This window comes from Ostrea edulis, chromosome 4, assembly GCF_947568905.1.
Source record: "Ostrea edulis chromosome 4, xbOstEdul1.1, whole genome shotgun sequence".
Taxonomy (NCBI): domain Eukaryota; kingdom Metazoa; phylum Mollusca; class Bivalvia; order Ostreida; family Ostreidae; genus Ostrea; species Ostrea edulis.
The window spans coordinates 80,878,439-80,899,733 of record NC_079167.1 but is presented as its reverse complement, the minus strand read 5'-3'; the positions used below and the strand labels follow the sequence as shown (position 1 = coordinate 80,899,733).

Here is a 21,295-nt window from a genome sequence, read left to right as displayed (position 1 = left end):
GGATTTGATATCAATATTTAATAATTGGTGATATCAATTAACACATTCTTCCATATTCATACACTATAATGATCGCATTCCATATCAAAATATTTATGTTGACATTTTTTTTACAGAATTAATCTGCTTATTATTATCAGTTTTACATTTTAATTTGAAAGTTCATTCAAAATGGCTGACAAACAATGAGCACATAGGCATCCTTAAACGAAAAGTTCATTTTTTCCCCCATTACTGAAACAGTTAAATAGTTACATTTTACATGAAACACAAACGTAGTACAGATCACAAACGAAATATATTCACATTTGCAATGATTTTGCCTGATATCTCTACAATTGTAATGATCGATAGCCATTTCTTCATGAATGCATTGCAGTTGTAAACAATGCATGTATGAATAATAAATATAGTATATCTAATTCAATAAATATAGTACATGTATATCTAATTTAACGACTGGGAATTCTGACAGAAATGAAAGTAGAATATAAATATATGAAATAAACTTTGTTTCTGCAACGTTTTATGTCGGCATACTTCATGAAGCGCATGCTGGCGTGAAGCTTCATAGTTCACAACCTCACAATTCATAACCTCATAACCTCACAGTTCATAACCTCACAGATCATAACCTCATAACATCACAGTTCATAACCTCATAGTTCATAACCTCACAGTTCATAACCTCATAACCTCACAGTTCATAACCTCATAACCTCACAGTTCATAACCTCATAACCTCACAGTTCATAACCTCACAGTTCATAACCTCATAACCTCACAGTTCATAACCTCACAGTTCATAACCTCATAGTTCATAACCTCATAACCTCACAGTTCATAACCTCATAACCTCACAGATCATAACCTCACAGTTCAAAACCTCCTAGTTCATAACCTCACAGTTCATAATCTCATAACCTCACAGTTCATAACCCCATGTATTTTCAAAAAAAAATTATATTTCTTAAACAAAATATACAAAACTTGCTATTACAGTTTGATGAAGATGATGCTAAATTCATTTCAATTAATCGTTCAAGAAAACTAACAAAAACCCCATGTTTTGTATATGATCAGCTGATACAGAAATATATTAGATTCATTGATATATCAATACTTATTTCCCCTCTATTGATAATGAAAATCTCATCACTGACAGCTCTACAGTGTTAACAAGATGAAGAAGTCGCTGCAGTTGGAACTAAACAAGTCATGCTGTGCTTTGAATTGAGGTCATTATTCGAGCATGTAACTGCTTAATGAATCTTAATGCTTGCATGAAATAACATTAGCTTACATGATATTCATAACTTAGAAACACTTCTGCACACCGGATACCGAACACTGAATAATGCAGAGGGGTAAAATTATTCAGAAATGTGAAATGACTGGTGATTTCATTGTCCATTCCATTACATGATGTGATTAATGTCATTGTCCATTCCATTACATGATATGTAATTAATAATTTCATTGTCCATTCCATTACATGATATCTAATTAATAATTTCATTGTCCATTCCATTACATGATATGTAATTAATAATTTCATTGTCCATTCCATTACATGATATGTGATTAATAATTTCATTGTCCATTCCATTACATGATATGTGATTAATAATTTCATTGTCCATTCCATTACATGATATGTGATTAATAATTTCATTGTCCATTCCATTGCATGATATCTAATTAATAATTTCATTGTCCATCCCATTACATGATGTGATTAATAATTTCATTGTCCATTCCATTACATGATATGTAATTAACAATTTCATTGTTCATTCCATTACATGATATGTGATTAATAATTTCATTGTCCATTCCATTACATGATATGTGATTATATTGTCCATTCCATTACATGATATGTGATTATATTGTCCATTCCATTACATGATATGTGAGTATATTGTCCATTCCATTACATGATATGTAATTAATAACTACAAACATGCTATGAATTCTTCCTCAAACATCTGAATTTGTGATCACTGTTTTGGTATGATGAGGAGCTATGACAAATACAAAACGTGAATGATTTGAAGGTCGTGATTTGAAGGTCGTTACCGTGTTGAAAGCCCAGCGGCTGATCCAGGGCCCAGAAACCCTGTTCCACATTTGTCACCTGTCCATCCGTCCAGCTATACTGACCAGCTTCATCTCTGGACAATCCTGTCAAATTGTAAGCAAACATTTTAAAAACTACAATGTAAATTTATTTCTAGATAAAAAATTCTCCTTCCAAACAAAGCTATATTTTTGGCTGTTTTCGAATTCCATACCTAAATAACTAAAGTGGGAAAATCCTTTAAAAATTAATCACTTAAGACATTTCCTTCTACAAAAAACTAAATAAATATATAGAACGATGAGGAATGACCTTTTGGCTTTCTCGTCATGTTCTTGGTATTCAAAACAACCAAAATAAATTTACATTTTCTGTCATTAGAAATGTAAGAAATGCTTTACTGTTTGAGAAAAGACAAAAAATAAAATAAATATATCACACATTTATTTGTATGGTTCTATTTTTGGCTTCAAGCAAAACAAAATCACAAGTAATGCTTTTAAATATGTGCAAGAAACAGCAAATTCACAGATATGGTTTCACAAGAGGCCCATGGGTTACACAACTCGCCTCCATCACTTTGCTTATATAATAAGAAATAAACTCATTACTTTGGGACAATAATAGTGTAAAACTTTTAAGCTCCTGCTAGACCCTGTGTTGTATTGATGAAGAAAGTTCATTCTACATGGGGACACTTCAATATCAATTTGATAAACTGTATAGTTAGGACTCGTAAGCCTTGTTGAGATGTTCTTCCTATACTACAGCTGACTCAAACTTCGATCTCGCAATGTTTTTGATCTCTCAAAAAGACATTTGAATCCCGTAAAACATATTTCATTGTTTTTCAGTCTTGATATCTGGAAGTGCTGGAGACACACAGATGCAACCACTGAATCAATCATATAATAATAAAAAACTTCAAACCTTTATTGTGGCTCCATTCAGGCCCCAAAGGTCATAGATTGAGCAAAGGTCATAGATTTAATCAAAGGTCATAGATTCAGCCAAAGGTCATAGATTTAGCCAAAGGTGTCATAGATTGAGCCACTTTAATCCACATTACATGTGATAGTTTGCATATCAAAATAACAACACAAATTGTGGTTCTTTAAAAGAATTTTTTTTTTTAGATCGATTTATTCCTTTGTAAAACTTAAAACCCTTTGACCCCACTCTAGCCATAGAGTAAAGATTAGATTCTTCACTCTAGCCCCAGAGTAATGATTACATTCTCCACTCTAGCCCCACAGTAATGGTTAGATTCCCCACTTTAGCCCCAGAGTAATGATAAGATTCCCCACTCTAGCCCCAGAGTAATGATTAGATTCCCTACTCTAGCCCCTTAGTAATGATTAAATTCAAATGAACTGGAATGTTCACTACAGGAAGAGGCTTGCATATTGATTTGATTTAATGAGCTGATGTGGCATTCCTGCCCCTGCCCTCAAGGGTCTTAAAAGCAAGCTTTTTCTTGTTATGACCTCTCTAGCCCCTTCATTTAAACACATTTGCATCCCCTTCCGATAAAGATACTTTATACCAAGTTTTGTTGAAATTGGCCCTTTCGGTTTTGAAAAGAATTCAAATGTAAAAAAATCTACCTAATTAACAATGACAAGCAGACATAGGACAAATTTTTTATCAAAAAAGATCTCTATGTACTCAAGTGAACTAAAAACACATTTACAAAACGATTTCCTTAACTCCTGCAGCATCCCTGCTATCAAAGCCATATTTTCTGGATCTTTTGATGACCACAAAAAACGGCCATTGTCAGTTTATTACATTATTAGCAGCAATTTCCTTGTCACTTACCAATCCAGAATGAGGCGCCTTCCCAGCCCTGGAGGGACTGGAACTTGTCGTTCTGCTGATGCTGCACATTTTCTATGAAATATCCAAGCTGCTGATTCTGATTATATCCCTCTAACTTCAATAACCAGCCTCCATAACTGCACAGAGTAATTTATAGCACAGTCTTCAATGCAAATTCAAATAGTTCAAATGTTTGTAGTATCTATTGAATGCCCACACATAAAATCAGCCTTACATATAATTTTTAATAGCTTTAATTGATTACTTTTTTATATATATACATAAATGCTTTCTTAATTTATCGACATGGAAGTTGTACGTCTTACAATATTATATGCACAGGGCCTAGAAAATGACACAGAGGTTGTACTATAAATTCAATTTCAGTAAGTACTATTAAATAATTGTACACGTTCTAAGTTTTCCACTAATGAGCTGTTTCACATTTCTGTGTTTTTATTGTGCATGTTAATGAGAAAGCTCACACAGACTCCAGCATTGCCTGCTAATATCACACACAGAAAAACAGGGGAATACATTAAGAGCTTAACAAGAGTCATTGAAACAATTAAATTTAACAGATAACGCCCAAACCCAAGTGTTAACTTAATATGCAGTTCAGATATCCTGTTTAAAAGTCATCAATCTCTGATGGAAGAGCTGACATCTCCACATGAATTACCAATACCAGTGTCCTGTCAACACTCTCTACACAACAACCCAGCATTCTAATTAGCAGGTCCGCTATTTGCTTATTGTTTAATCACATGTATGCAAAATGTTTTACTAAAAAATCATTTATAATGCAATTATTAATGATTGATTATTACCGTTTACTTCACAAGTAAATTTTAAATTTCAAGGCAAAACAAAGAAACATTGTCCGGTGTCAACATAAGACTTCAAAAGTAAGACACCAGTCCGATTCCATAAGCCAATAAAAAAAAAGAATACAAAATCAAATGAAATGACGAGGATGACATCCCAGCTTTTGATGCATATCTAATGAGGGGTGGGGGTGTTTAATCAACTCCGATCATGGAGTAACATGTGTGAACCATCTGGTGACAAATAAGTCTAGTGGTATTTCATCTTTATCAAAAGGAGAGATTTCTTGATAACAAATATTTAAACAGTGGCAATATAACCATAGCCTATCATAAAGTCAGTTTTTCAGGCAACCCATGACCAACAGATTGGTATGAAAGGTTCCGATTCATTAGTACAGAGTGGGGAGGGCTTAAGGCTTGGGTGGCATACATCTGACTCCATCAAAATGCATACATTGCTACAAAGAACATTCTTTAATGCCATATTCATCCCTTACTCCTATAGGCAAATAATTGCATTACAATATAAGATAATAAAATAACTGAATACTCAATATACCTTAATTATTCCGAAAGCAATTTTCAATACACAGTAAAACATGATTATAACTAAGTGATGGGAACAAAATTGATTCGTTATAACCGTAATTCATTATATCCAATAAATTCACATGTTTTAAAACTACAGAGAATGAAAATCACTTATAATTTTTTGTTGTAAGCATGAATTCGTTATAAGCATGAATTCGTTAGAAGCATGAAAGCTTGAATTCGTTATAAGCATGAATGCGTTGTACAGTAACCACAACGTTATTCTTGACATGATAAACGATAGAACACGATACACGCACGATAGGATAGGATACACGCACGATATGATAGGATACACGATAAACCTGATAAATGCAAAACCTGATAAACGATCTTCACGATAGACCTGATAAACGCAAAACACGATAAATGATCTTCACGATAAACGGAAAACCTGATAGAAATGTTGTAAATTTAGAAGCAATTTAGACATAACGAAATTTTGATACCGACAACATAATCACATTATGTTGATAATAATACTGAAGGATTTCAATATTCATTAATATTCATTATACACCTAAAACGTATAATTTCTTTAATACACGGTCGTACTTTTTAAAAAAAACATTTTTAATTCATTTTTACGCTATCACAGCTACATGAAAAATCAGAAAACTAAACTATATATGGTCTTTAATTCATTATTTGATATCTATATGAATTTTCCCAGCCAATGACTCTAAAATTATATTATCACCTAATGTTTGATATATAAATTACAAAGGGAACTCTAAAATTATATTGTCACCTAATGTTTGATATATAAATTACAAAGGGAATTAACTAAATGTAATATAATGTAGTGATATATCATGCTTCAGTAGCTTTCTTATTCTAATGTCTATTATCTTGAATGTGAAAAAAACAAAACAAGTAATATTTTGTGTGTAGCACGGAGGGGTTTATTTTGCATCAAGCTCTAAGTCCATAGGTCATGCAACAATTACAATTATTTTCATCATGACCGTTTTAAAAACAATCCACTGCACTACACCAAATCTTCATACGTTAAATATTTCTACACTGTGAGTGATAATTGATAGTCATAAGTAATTCGAACATATGCATTTGAATTGATATCTTAATAACAAAAAATAAATAAACTATGGAAAAAAACCAAAACCCGGCTTTTTTTAAATTCACAATTTTAAACGCTTAAAGAATTTTGGGTTTAGTATGTAAAAAAAATTCATATAATCATCAAAACCGGCTTCAATTCTCAGTATCTACCCGTACGACTATTGGTACAGTTTACATGTACAAGTAAAAAAAAAAACAACTCGTGCCCAGTTGAGCAGACTTTTGGGAGATGCAACACCATTGCACCCTTTTATACCCTAATCTTCTAAATGTGTGAAATACAACGTCCCTGAGAATGTTTGCAGTCAAAATACGGGTGATACACAGACGCACACAAGTTCAGTAATTGGTATATAAATAGAATACAGGTGGGAAAAATCGGAAGAAAAAGAGCCTTTATTAAAATATATGTATAAAACAATGTAATTGACTGATTTTTCCTTTCAAATCAGAACTTCCTATTTCTCTGTTAGTGTTAATTACAAATAATTGTTTCTAGACAAACAAATGTTTATGAACTTCAGATGAAGGAACTTTCAGATTGACTGTCCACGGTTTGCTCAGCAAACCATTGCCTACTTTTCATACTACTTAGAATGAAATTGTGATAAATTTTCACCCTCTCTGGACAGATAAATAGCTCTTCTTCTGCCTTAAAATCGACAGATTTATGTTCTCTTTCAAATATACTGTCTTTTCTTGATTCCTAAAAATAGCTTCTTTAACAAAACAAATAAAGCTTTCGAAAAGTATCGTACTTTTTCATTAGATTTAATATACAATCCCGATAGTTTCCGAAGCTACACGATAAACGATTTTCACGATAAACGGAAAGCCTGATGCACGCAAAACACGATACACGATAGACCTGATAAACACAAAACACGATAGAAAACCTGACAAACGCAAAACACGATACTATAGAATACACGCACTATACGATGGGATACACGCACGATACGATAGGATACACGCACGATAGAACACGATAGGAATGTCAAGAACAACGTTGGATTACATACTGGAATATTTGAGGAGACATTGTTAACTAAATCTCCAATGATAAACTCCTCCTCCCTCCTTTTATTACCTTTGACATAATGATTCTGCTTGAGTAAATGTTGCTAATTCTGCCAAAACCAGGACACATGTGCTTCCGATTTTACTCCACCCTGTAAAACAAGAACACTTAAATTTACCTAATCATCAATGAAAGTTTGACAGCGTACATACAACAGATACAATTAGCTATACACTCGGCCATATATAAAACGTGTAATTACTTCATGCTTTTTGAAGCATGTTGCTGGAAGGGTAAGTGGTTCATTAATTTTATAACCTACCATCATCTGATATTCATCTTTATAAAAATGTCTGTTAATGGCTAATCATGATGGAGGAAAGAACAATAAAAAATATCTTTTAATTTCTTCGATAGCAGTAACTGAAGGTTATATATAAAACTTTGTATACTGTGGCCAGTGACACCTCCTCCCCCCCCCCCCCCCCCCCCCCCTCTCTCTCTCAACTTTATATTCGGCTATATTCTACATCTGTGACTTTAAAACTGAGCAAATATAAATTTATCCAAAAAAAACGGCCAGGCCAGTCTAAGGCTTGTAATAAATAAAAAACCGGCTTTAAGCCAGGCCAGTCTAAGGCTTGTAATACATAGAAAACCGCCTTTAAGCCAGGCCAGTCTTAGGCTTGGTACTGAGCATGTTCTGTTTCCAGATTCATTCCAATAAAATTTATTTCACTGTGACACAGAAACTAATTATCAAAATGACCAAGTCCAAGTTACAGTGTGCAGACTAGTCATACTTAAACATGTGCTACACAATTCCTTTTTACACAATTAAAAGAAAACTTTAATCACTTAATCTCCTTTTTGACACCATTTTTTGTAATTTTTAATTTTTGATATTTCTGTAAGGGAAACTGCCTAAATTTGTAAGTACTGTAATTTTTACATATTGAGAAACACTGAAACATCAATCTTGTATGAGGCCAAAATAAAAATATTGTTTGTTTCCCCTCGCCCGACCGAGTCTGAAAATTCACACCGACCCATTAGTTTTTATTACGCCATTCTGGTGAAGTTTTTTTTTTAATTTTAAGAAAAATTCAAGGTCGTTTCTGGTGCAGATCAGTATTTTATAATGACAAAAATTTTCTATATCTTCTTTGGTTTCAATCCAAAATTAAAAAATAATAATACGAATACAGGAGGTGTTCTGGTCCGAAATCTAGAAATTTCGCCCCCTCCAGCTGGAGGCGGCATTCTCTGGTTGATTTCAAATACTTAGAAGCCGAATTCAATTTTAAGCTCATAACTAATCAATAAAACGATTCTTCTTGTACTTACTAATATCGATTTTATGGGTTCTTTCATCACATAAACAGTCTCTTGAAAACATTTTATCAAACTGTCGAGCTTTGTTTTGAGTCACGAGACTCGTTTGCTCAAATGGCAGTGAAAATTCGGTTGACTACAATTGTTGGCTTCTGTTTAATATCGAATTTTGGATTGATATTTTCTTTTAATCGATATTAATAAGTACAAGAATCATGATTGTTTTATTGATTAGTTACAAGTGAGTTTAACATTGAATTCGGCTCGCAATTCGGACTAGTGATCTGCAAGATCGAGATGGAGAAATGTTGTCTATACGAGGAGCGCGGAAACAAGAGAATTCGGGGCAATCCAGTGTGCAAGTTGTGTTCTTCAGCAGGGGAAAGTGTTGATATTTCGGACGGATGCGATATTTTTGACAGTCAATCAGAAGCATTCTCAATTTAACTTATTTCTGAACTAATGCTATATTTACAAACTGGAAAACACCTAATTATATGCACATGTGTAACTCAGCTCTGATTGGTTGATGTCAGCATCCATTTTGTTTGATCGGCAAAATCAAGTCTCGTTGAAACGTTTTCTGGTAAACTAGATCTACCGATATCATTTAAAAATATAATCAAAATCACTATCATATATAAATTAAGATAATGTGCAAAAAACAAAAGCATAAAATGTCAGTGAACCATAAATAAAAGACAGCAACCGAGTTTACCAATTTTATAACACCATGTGTCCAAAACTAACACCATTGTCCATAGTTGCAACATTCTCCCTAACTTTATTTAAGTGTTAGTATGTGGTATAAATAGCAGAGAAAATTCTGATGAAACCCAATGTTCGTCGAATCAACCAATATGTATACATGTAGTCCAATGCCTAAGTTTAGTGGTTAGATAATGAGCATTTCCAAAATACATGAAGTACTGTCTGAAATATCGACACCTTCCCTAATTGCAAAACGTGGCAATCAAAGCAGAATTTACGCGAGAACTGACTATACGAGTTTGATGAGGAAACATGGATGATGTGCTTCACGACGTTTGGTATCGGGCATTGTTAATGGTTATGGGAATTTCATAATAAATAAAATTCTGCTAGCTAAAAAAAAAAAACTTTTTACCTACCTACCGACCTTCCTCTGAAATTTAGGGTCGGGAGAGGGGAAACAAACATATTTTTAAATGTGGCCTGAGAGAAATCAATCCAGATTAACACAATAAAGTGACAAACTTTCTGAGCTTTCTAAGTTAACAGAGAGTAAAGAGGTCTCGGTATTAAAGTGCAATGTCTATCGCATTTGTCAGGGAGGATTTTCACATGGTTCAATGTGCATATCATGGATATAAGGACTGCATTCAAGCGTGCAACAGAGAATATTTCAAGATTCTGTGACAACTTATGATGTCAAATTTGTGCCTGATTCCAGAATTTCTGTTTAAAGATATGACTAAAATATTATGAAATATTTACTCATCAAGTTAAAATTTTCTCCACTCATCAAAAATTTGTGTCTCGGGTTCTATGTCTTGATTAAATTTTACTGATGTAGTTATAATTTTAAGGCACCAATCCAAAAGCTTTTGATTATGATAAACCCTCACAATATAATCATGTGATATAAAATTAAACAATATACCATATAATGGGAAATCTTAAACAATATACCGTATAATGGGCAATCTTAAACAATATACCGTATATTGGGCAATCTTAAACAATATACCGTATATTGGGTTATATTAATGTATATATCATGTTGTTAATTTAAATCTTGTCTGTAATCAGTATTTCATATATAATTATAGATATGTGCAATGCAGAAGTGTGAACTCTGTCAGTATTAGTACTTCTGAATGATTGTTATTTATTTTCATTGTTATAATTAATTGCTTGTTAACCTGTACATGCCCCCCCAGGGCCCTTGATTGGTGAATAAACAATATATAATATAATAATAACATATAGGGAAATCTTAAACAATATATCGTACATTGGGAAATCTTTTATACAATATACGGTAAAAGCAAGCCCAACAGGGGCAGAAATATCTTAAACTGTACAGTAGAGAAAAACCGGGCATCTTCTCCGAACATTGCACCTCCAGAATCTATAATGCATTAAACAATATTCTGTAGACAATTTGGGGCGATTCCTGTTAGAAGACTGTAGACAACATGTCATGTGATAGGTCATAGCCTTGCAACAAACTTAAGATCAAATTTAACTTGTAAATATAAATTTGGTAGTCCCTAGTTTTGGGCTGGTAAGTTTACATGAATACCCATCACTAGTGATGACTAGAACATACTGAACACAAAACCATTTTTAAGCCGAAATAAAAATCTGTTTCACCACAATATATTCATTATATGATGCAGATGTAATAATTACCACAGGTATGACTTTTCATCAATAAATAGAAAAAAATCTATCTGCATATATAAATACATTTATACATTATATATATAGATAGGGTTTTTTCCCCCCTATTTATTAATCAATGAAAATTCAGATAGCTGTGATGTGATGGAATACAAATGAAGCTCACCTTCAGGACAGGTTACCCATGGTAAACTTTTCTCATATAACTGGATACTGAAATCTTTTCTAGAAACCTGGAATGCAAGGAAATAAGTTTATCATTTAACATTTCAAGTTCTGTTTATACTGTTGTTTTTGTTTTGTTTCATACGGGAGAAAAAAAATCACCCGATAGCTAGCTAGGCCTAACAAGCTGAAGTGAAATTTTCACATACTACTCAGTTTTCATAGGAATAACAATTGGTTATATCAAAGGTGTTGTCACATTATATTTATTTTATACAGGTATACTGTATTAAGCGGTGTTACATTTACAGCATATCTATGTATTATAAATATGTGACAAGTTCCACTACGCAGCTAATCGGCACTGCACCGTACAGCCGGTAGTGTCCATATATCGGCGATAATTCAGCGCAGATTACTGATAGGCAGCTTAGTTAATTTCAGTTCCGCCAGTGAGGAGACACCAACCCATTACAACAGCTCATGTGGTCATCCTACAGTCTTTCATTTCTTTTTCTTTTTTTCCTTTCTTTTTTATTTCCCAGCAGATTGGTTATTTTAGAACAGTTTTACTATGCTTAGCTGCAGCAGCTATTGAGCTAAGCATAGTTCTAAAATAACCAATTTTTTCATTTCCGGATAAAATTGAAATTTTATTTCCATCAAGGGGAGAATATTTGCACTCTCTTTTTTTCTAAAATTAAATTGTTATTTTTGAGAATCTGATCAGTCGAGAATACATATAATATGTTTTACGGCGTGACCGTGTTTGAGGGCGAAGCAAACAAATTTTGGCATTGATCTGCAGTATATCCAAAACAGAACAAAGACAACCCGAAGTTAGCACGAGGACGGAACTGTATCAAAGCATCCTAATTTTGGATATTTCATCCGCCTACATATTGAACGCGGGAAATATAACGCAATTGATGTAAACAGTACATTGTGACGTCATATTCAGTGTCGTTCTTTAGGAAATTTACAAGCATAGCGTTTGAACCACAACAAACATGGCGTTAATCGTGGAGTGATTATATATGATTAAGAAAATAAGATTTACATGCTTTTACGAATTTTATGTAACATCTCAGAACGACGTGAACTAGGGTAGACGAGATTCAACATGTCCACGCGATAATATTCGAATCGACGCCATTAGTACCAAAATTTTCAAGTTCCATAGGTATGGAAAATTTTTTCATTTTTTCCTATATTTTCCTTTTAAACATGTACATACGTGTTACCTATAGGGAGAGCTCCGCTCTCACGGCCCGAAGATGCAATACAATGATTTTATCAATCTGAATAAACTTGCTACAGAGAAAGAAAGTTTATATTGCCCTTCTAAAAATCCGTACTTGTCAGGTTATCAAGGATACATAACATATCTCCATAAATAAAGGGTGAGCGCCGGTATACAGTAGAAGATCCATGTAGATTTTTTTCTTAAGGGAGTCGGTTAATACCACCTGCCCCCTTAACATCCCCCCTCCCCCGTATTTTTTCAGGGGGGTTCGATCAAACTCCCTGTCGAGGCCTCAATACGTCACCTACGTTTTGGGAGCAAACGAACTCTGGCGGAAGTTTAGGGGTTCGATCAATATACTCGGGACTAAAATTCAGTATTGCATAAAAATTAGGTCAACATTTAATACTTAATTTCTTACCAGCTTTAACTCGATTCACTATTTTAAAAATGAATGAAAAGGATATAGAATATCATTCGTCTGCAAGGCATTATGCTGGCTAATCGTAGTTCGTGCGTGCGCGTTCCAGATGAGAGTCGGTTATTTTCTTAACGATTTAAAACTGAAATGGCAATTTTGTTACATTTGACAGAGTTTCGAAATTCCAAAAAACCACAACATTTTTCTATTTCCTATCGTTTATTCATGACAATCTTAATCTAAGTGTTATATCCCCTTAAATGTACATAGTTCTCGAAACGTAGAGTACAAGAGTTTACAATTTCTAACCAGTATGTACAAAGGTCCAGCTCAAATACCATTGTAATAATATGGTCATACGCTTTTTAAAAAAATTATCTCCTCTCAATGAAGAGTTCTTATTTGATTTCCGAATACTTCGTAATTCGGCCAGGTTCAGTCAGCAGTTAGAATGCAAGTGTCCCGGGTTCGATATCCGGTTGATCCAAATATTTTCCTCCCATTTGTTGCTACAATTTCATTTAACTAAGTCCTATCTATACCTGTATATAGAACCGTCAGTAATGCATACTTGAGATGACTTGACATTTTTACTTGCCACACACAAGACCTATCAAAATATGCTAATTCTATAAAAAAAAAAAAATTAAAAAATGGTAATATACTTCTGGGTTTGTTTGTTTGTTTGTTTTTGTTTTGTGGGGTTTTTTGGGAGGGCTGTGTGTGTGTTGTTGTTTGTTTTTTGTTGTTGTTGTTTTTTGTTAAAGAGTGCAAGTGAATGTCACGAAAATCATATATACAAGCGTACTATTATAACGATATTTAAACTATCAGGACCCGTAGTGGTGTGATAAATTAAGACTATCATTCCGCCTTACACACATTATCTATTGTCGACTTTCGGTTCTCGTTTGTAAACTACAACTAATTAAACCCGTTAATCTCTTAGTTAAAAGTTGTTAATCATGGTCAACTAATCGTGGAACGTATACTCCGCAGTATAAATCATACTTTTTACTGCTAAGCATGAAACACACTGACCTTAAAGTGTAAAATATAGTGTAGAAATACGAAACTCTAAAAACGTGGCACTAAGACACTTCCGTAAACTCTAGCCGACGTCTTATAAATAAAGTTTTTATTTTGAATTCAATGAACATCAAATATATATATATATATATATATATATATATATATATATATATATATATATATTTCCGCCACGTACACTTTTCATAAAGGCCCTGTCACACTATGACGTTCTCACGAGCGTTCGAGTAACGTGTTGCGAGACACAGAGGAACGTCGAGAACGTTAGAAACAAATTACAAAAAAGTTAGACGAGCGTCGATATACGTGTAAAATGATGTAATATAAATGTAAATGTAACCTTAATTAATGTTTCTTAATAATATATAGAAATAGGAGAGAGTGATTTTAAAATATTTTGAATTTTACGCTAGAAGTGCAAGTAATCAGGGATAAGTGTAATATTTAAGTGTAAATTTTTTTCTCTCCATTAATGTATAACTACTATGTACTAATTTTACTTGAAATGGAGCACGTCGTATTTGGCAGTCGTGTAACTAAATACAGACACGCCCTCTCGCGTCTACAGCAAATCATTCTTGTTTAGGAAGCAACTCGTACGAAACGGGATGTGGCACGCCCGAGTATAGAGGAAAGATAAACAGATTCGAACAAAGAGCCATTTCCGAGTACCCGGATGTACACAACCGCTATTCTAATTAATAAAATAACACATTTATCCCCTTGTGGAATTGCGAGCATGCGCAGATTCTGTTATTCTGTGTAGAGAAGTGGACAGTCATACCTCACACTCACAAGCTACATGTCTGGATGTTCACATCTCTAAAGAGATGAAATATGCACGTACGTTACTCGGTGACACGAAGGAAATGCATTGATTCGTGATAACTTTTCAATAAATTTTGATATCTTTATAAAATCATGGATAATTTTATTTAAAATGTCACGATATTCAATTTTAATTTGATGCTAGATATACAAAAGGAAAACTATAAATTCCAGAAGTGTATAATTTGCAGTAGATATATCCCCCATGTAAATTCGACCCAGCTCCGTGTTGCTGATTGGGAACTAACCCAGTGTTAGGTTAGTCGACAAGGAACAATACACTTAGTATTCTATAGGGTGGGGAAGGCTTTTCTGACAGATGAAAAAGATTTGTGGTAATCTTAATCTAGTCATGTTCTATCACAGGATACTGGTCCACCCATCAGGTACAAAGATTTTCTACACCCTCTGGAATTTATTGCAGAGCGTAAAAAAAAGATATATCGGCAGAACATCTTTGGTCTTGATGAAAAATTGGCACATCTGAATCGCTCGCAAAACGAAATTTTTCCCTGCTGAATGAGGGACAAAACGCTGTTTTAAAGTTTAAACCTGATCGTAATAAACGCGATATTGGAGAATTTATCTGTAATTAATTGAAAGACATACACGAGAAAACGTGAAATTTCGCGGATTAGGTAGTATCTGTCAACTTTGATATATTTCCCGCCCTCTCCAAGAATTTCATCCATCTTGCTTTTCAGGAGATGTTGTCAACAATACTAGGTTGATACAAACACTCGAGAAACTAACCTCTGCTGTGAAGGCCCCCTATATTAGGTCACCGCAGTTAAATTCTGTATGTCAAAACTGTGTCGCCCAGTCATCGCAGGAGCATGTTTCTGAATGTCGTTCTAAGTACTGTGCACACATTACAGAGTGTACCAACTGTGTTGCACTATATTAAATCTGATATACATTTACAAAGGTTTCAGATTCCGTGCCCTTCTGCTGTTACGCTTCTTTCAAGTGCAATATTGGGGTCATTCTCTGTAGAGAAATAGTCATTCTTTGTAGAGAAATAGGACTTCATTCTTTGTAGAGAAATAGTCGTTCTTTGTAGAGAAATAATCATTCTTTGTGGAGAAATAATCATTCTTTGTAGAGAAATAATCATTCTCCGTAGAGAAATAGTCATTCCACTTCTCTAAAGAGAATAATATTAGGATGCGTGATTTTAACTTGTCTTGTGGGTGCTATAGTGTGTGTTCGTATGCCCATCTGTAAATCACATACGGACCAAAGTTTCAGATGAAAACTCCGTACTTCCGTTAGAGCAGGGGGGGGGGGGGGTGGAGACGAAAGCCGCATGAGTTTCTAGGTCAAAGGGTCACATGGCAAGGCCATAGTCAGGATTCCAGAGAGATTACCATTATCTTACTTACTTCTATAAATTTCGATAGGTCAAGAAAACTAAAGTCCAATAATAAGCGAAGGTCGTGGGTTAAGATTAAGGTCAGTGATAAAATTATTTACTAATATTTTTGTCAGTAATACTAATAAAGCGTTTAATTTGTCGATAAACGCACTGACCTCTGAAATTGAAATGGAAACTTGCTTATTACAGTATTACTGTATTACACTATTACAGTATTGCAGTATGAGTCTTTGTATTGTGGGGACATCCAAATGCATATTATGTACCATACTTTCAGTTTCCAATGTGTGGTAGTTGGGAAGAGAGAAACGTGCGTGCAAAATTTCAAAGGTGTGAAGGTCACAGGCATCAGTCATTTACTGCGCACAACTAATTATTGATAATAATTATAACAATAATTGTATATTTCTGTGTGATCTAACTGCATTCTGCGCGGAAATGGATTCTTCTCCGGCGGCGCCTGTGTTTGTTTAAAACTGACCATGGGACAAATTCTCCAATCTTGACCATGCTTACTTATTATTGAAACGAGGGTTACAAGAAGTAGCCTGAAACACATATAACAGTTCTTATAGCCTGACACACATATAACAATTCTTATAGCCTGATACACATATAACAGTTCTTATAGCCTGACACACATATAACAATTCTTATAGCCTGACACATATAACAGTTCTTATAGTCTGACACACATATAACAGTTCTTATAGCCTGACTCACATATAACAGTTCTTATAGCCTGACTCACATATAACAGTTCTTATGAAATCGGAAACATTTTGTTTAATACGCAACAGTAACTTTCGATGTACCCAGTCGGTGTTCTGACGTCACAGACTTCATGGGAAACTCTCTGATGACCAGTCCGTGTCCTGTCTCCACGCATCCACAGACAATTGCATCGCTTGGGGGTCGAATTTACTATATAAAGAGTAGTAAATTCGACCCCCAAGCGATGCAATTGCCTGTGCACGCATCCTAACATGAGAGGAGAAAACTTGCCGCTCCTGGGGAGATTCGAACCCATGCCCCCCTGATAACCAGTCGCATTTTAATCAGTATATTGTAATGAAAATGATTTTTTAACAGTTGAGATAGTGCGGTAACCGTGTTTATGGACATTTGGGACAATGTCGTGGAAACACAATAAATTATTCTAAGTTGAGAATCATATTTGTACTTGCTACAGAGATAACAAGGCGGGATGACGGTCATCAAAATAAATCATCTAAAACAATAACAGCACTAGTATACCCCCCCCCCCCCCCCCCCCCCCCCCCCCCCCCCCCCATTAACCTCATATGTTTCAAGACTATCTCTATTCTGACTCGACAGCGATTTCTTTTTTTCTTTTTTGATTTTTATTTTATTTCGGCTTATCATTCCGGATGATGTCTGTTACACAATATTCCAATATTAATGGACAATTTATCAGTTGTTATCGAATCCAGTAATACCTACATGCATCGTGTACATTTATAACACACGTGCAATGTACTCTGTACAGCCTTGACGCCTTGCATATAGTTCTCAACGCAAACCGCAATACAGAACTACATAGCCCTGGGAGAACGCAGGTTTTGGTCCTATAGACAACTTATAATATGGTATTTCATAAACTTTATAACAACGCACTGATAGACACACAAGTTTAATTAAATGAACATGCATTACAACTAGATCTATGAAGATAAAATTTAATTATTCCAACAACAAAGTGCATCGGTGAGTTGCGTGTAAAAATATTTTGATCTCTGATGTAAAGTCTAGGGCGCGGTTTGTCAGTAATTGAAGCTTATCGTTTTACTATGCTAGAATTTGGAAATTGGTTCAGAGACTGGTATGAAGTGTTTTTCACAAACTTTGTATTTATACAAAGTACAGACACAAATACACAAAGTCCAAAGTATATACTTCATAGTCAAAATTCCCAGCCAGTATTCTCTCTCTCTCTCTCTCTCTCTCTCTCTCTCTCTCTCAGATAGTTTTATCTACCCGGTGTCGTTTTCGCTTAACTGCAGTTTATAAGTGCAACTGTTTGCATAAGCATGTTTATCAGGATTGTTCTTTGACTTTAGCTGATAACTGACATGTGCAACATGCAACAATAGGATTTATCTTGCTGGAAAATAGCAGGGTCAAACTTGTTTGCTTCACCCAACATGCACAGCATCAAGAATTAAATTGACGCAATGTTAAAAAAGTGTAGAGTGTTGTGACGCAAATTAAAGCAAGCACTCATGTGAGGAATTTCGTGTTTTGGAGAGATGCTGATAAAGATTCTTATAAATGTCTTCTGACTTTAACTTGAGTTCGTGCATCGGTGATGCTATATTCACGTCTATTTATAAGTAATTACTACTAACATAGGTAATTATATAAGTATGACAGTGTCTATTTGAGATGAGTTTAATTCCATCAGTCAACTTTAAAATACGATCCTTCGAAAATTCAGATTTGGTGAATACAATATACACAACTACTCAAAATTGATTCAATCATTTTTTAATTTATTTAATTACTTTGTCGACAGCTAGCAAGAAGCTGTTACACTAAAAGAGAAAACAAAACGTGGATTTTTTTAAAAATTGAAATATCATTCCAGTTTTATGAAGAAGGAAAAAATTCCCACCCAGAAGATTCTACAAACATAAGGAAGCTCTTGTTCACACTGATTAACACGGAGCACATGGTAACCCTGGTTTACGAGGTACAATGAAACCCCAGAACTTCCGCGTTAGTTCTTGCAAGGATATTAAACGTCCACCCAGTCTGCATCTTGTCAATTTCCACGACCAGATGTATTTATAACTACAGATGCAAACACATTATATGTTTTTTCATTAATTCTAATTAAATCGTGCATGTTCACGCCACTTAAAAAATAAATCGATAATTTTTTTAATAATTCTGAATATTAGGAGCAATAAAATGGGATTAAGATGTGGCATGTGGATTTATCTTATTTTTAATTCTTTCACAAAAAATGGTGAATACACATTTCTAATTTGAACTAAATCTAATGAACCTTTACCGGTTTTGTGTTGTTGTTTTTTTTTGGTTTTTTTTTTCTTTTCTTTTCAAATAAGAAGGAAGTCCGTATTGTTCTTGTCATTTGAAAGTGTGAGAAAAATTGCTTTAAGAAGACTGGCATTTTGTCATGCAATCTAAAATACCACATCTGTCTTTGATTTCAGGAAATTTAATCTAACGAGACACTGGAATGTCACGACCTGTTCTAATAATGACATTGTTTCTCCTTGTCTTTTTGATAATAAAAAATAATAATAAATTATTGATTGATTAACGTATGATCAAAAATAATTGATGCTCGCGTTAGCGACACCAGAAAAAAGCGTAACCGCCAAAATGACTCAGAATTGGTTTAGATCGCAAGCGATGTCTCAGAACGCTATCATTCAAAAACAAGTGGCGGATTCAATATTTTACGTAATATTTTGAATATCTCTTCTTTTTTTCTCTTTCGCCTAAATTGAACTGTAAAACCGTTTATTTGATGTTATGTTGCTTTTTTTAAATCTATACCAAGAAGTGTAAAGAAAAAAAAAGGACATCATTTGTCGAAAATAAAATGTATGTTCTATGATTAATAAACATATACTACGTACATTCAAATTAGAGTTTTCTTTATATCATTAAAAGCCAGAAGAATAACATTTCCATAAATTAGTTAAGCGTTCCTAATTACGAATGCAAGTCTTCTCAGCCATTAAACACATAGAGTGAAAAACTTCTCCAACTATTTCCCTATGCACTTCCTACCCTTACTAACCCTGCGTAAGAGTGCACACTGCTGGGAATCAATAACAGGGTGTTAATTAAATGAGTGACCCATCTAGTGACCTAATTAACTTACCTGAGAGTAGACACAGACAGAGCTGAACACTGACCAGAGGACAACATAGGTAAGAAGGCTTTTCGGTTTGAACATCAGCCGAAATGACCGAACCATTTGCTTGTAGAATGGGGAAAAAATACACAGTCCGAGTCCGGCGGGGGCATCGGGAAAGTGGGGAAACAAGACTGGCAGATATATCCAATTATTATATTGTTATACAGTACACTCATTTAATCCCCTGCACATATACCATAGTGATTGGCTTTCCAGCATCTAGGAAGAGAAGGCCGAGACAATAACATAGCGTTCTGTGTATATTGAGACACGAACTCCGTTTAGTGGTAAATCCCCTTGATAAGGACAAACTCCCAGTCACACCAAGAATTAAACGTGTAAATCCATTTTTCATAATCATCAATATATAATAATTTCAACCTAACTTTGTCATAATACCGGCATGGAATGATAATAATACCGTGTCGCTCTATCGTAATACGAGATCACATGGGGCCGCCGACGGGGAATACACTATTTAAAAAAAATATATGTCAGTTGGTCGATCAGCTTTAACGGTCACATAGCAGCACATGAATAAGTCTTAGCAAACGCAATTCTCAAAAGATACATATAAAATACCACAGGATTAAGATTCAATTTTTTTCTTTCTGATTTTTAAATCTTAAATGAGATGGTTATCCTTGAACGACCTCATTTGTAGTATAACTGCTTATATTGCGCTAAGACTATAACAAGCGCCCAATGGGAAGTCACGCTAATGTTCATTCATACCCACCCATGAAGAGCGTTTTGGTGGGATAAAATGCAAAATATACAGAAAATGTTGTCAGAATTGTTCACGGGTGTTCTAATAATGCCAGATCTGTGGACCATTGTTGAGATAGAACGGTGAGAACAGCGTTTAGAGAGTACACATCGCCGAGGCGGGGAATCCCTGAAACAGACTATGCCTGACCTAAAACCAAACAATATCAGCTGTTATATGCGATGGGTGTGGTTGCTTATTTGAGGATAATTTGCATCGTTTATGGATTCGGGCACCTGCCATTCGGTCCTCGGGGGTCTTATCTGAAGAAATGTCTATGATTTATGGTCATACGGGCAACAGAAAATGTTTTATTTATCGAATTCCGAGGGCACCCTCCCTCCATTATATAATTCAATAATTGATTCAC

At 34.4% G+C, this 21,295-nt stretch overlaps 1 protein-coding gene across 9 annotated transcripts in view; it reads right to left on the bottom strand.

The window, feature by feature from the left end:
• The window catches only part of LOC125672273 (uncharacterized), a 92,068-nt gene extending 70,773 nt beyond the window's left edge, over nucleotides 1-21,295 (bottom strand). For all 9 annotated transcript variants that reach the window (XM_056163916.1, XM_056163920.1, XM_056163917.1 and 6 more), the window contains exons 1-5: nucleotides 20,121-21,295; nucleotides 11,319-11,385; nucleotides 7,499-7,580; nucleotides 3,905-4,041; nucleotides 2,083-2,187 (exon numbers count right to left, since the gene is read on the bottom strand). In XM_056163916.1, coding sequence (XP_056019891.1) covers nucleotides 2,083-2,187; nucleotides 3,905-4,041; nucleotides 7,499-7,580; nucleotides 11,319-11,385; nucleotides 20,121-20,216 — 487 coding nt within the window. In that variant the 5' untranslated portion in view covers nucleotides 20,217-21,295. The remainder of the gene's footprint in view (nucleotides 1-2,082; nucleotides 2,188-3,904; nucleotides 4,042-7,498; nucleotides 7,581-11,318; nucleotides 11,386-20,120) is intronic.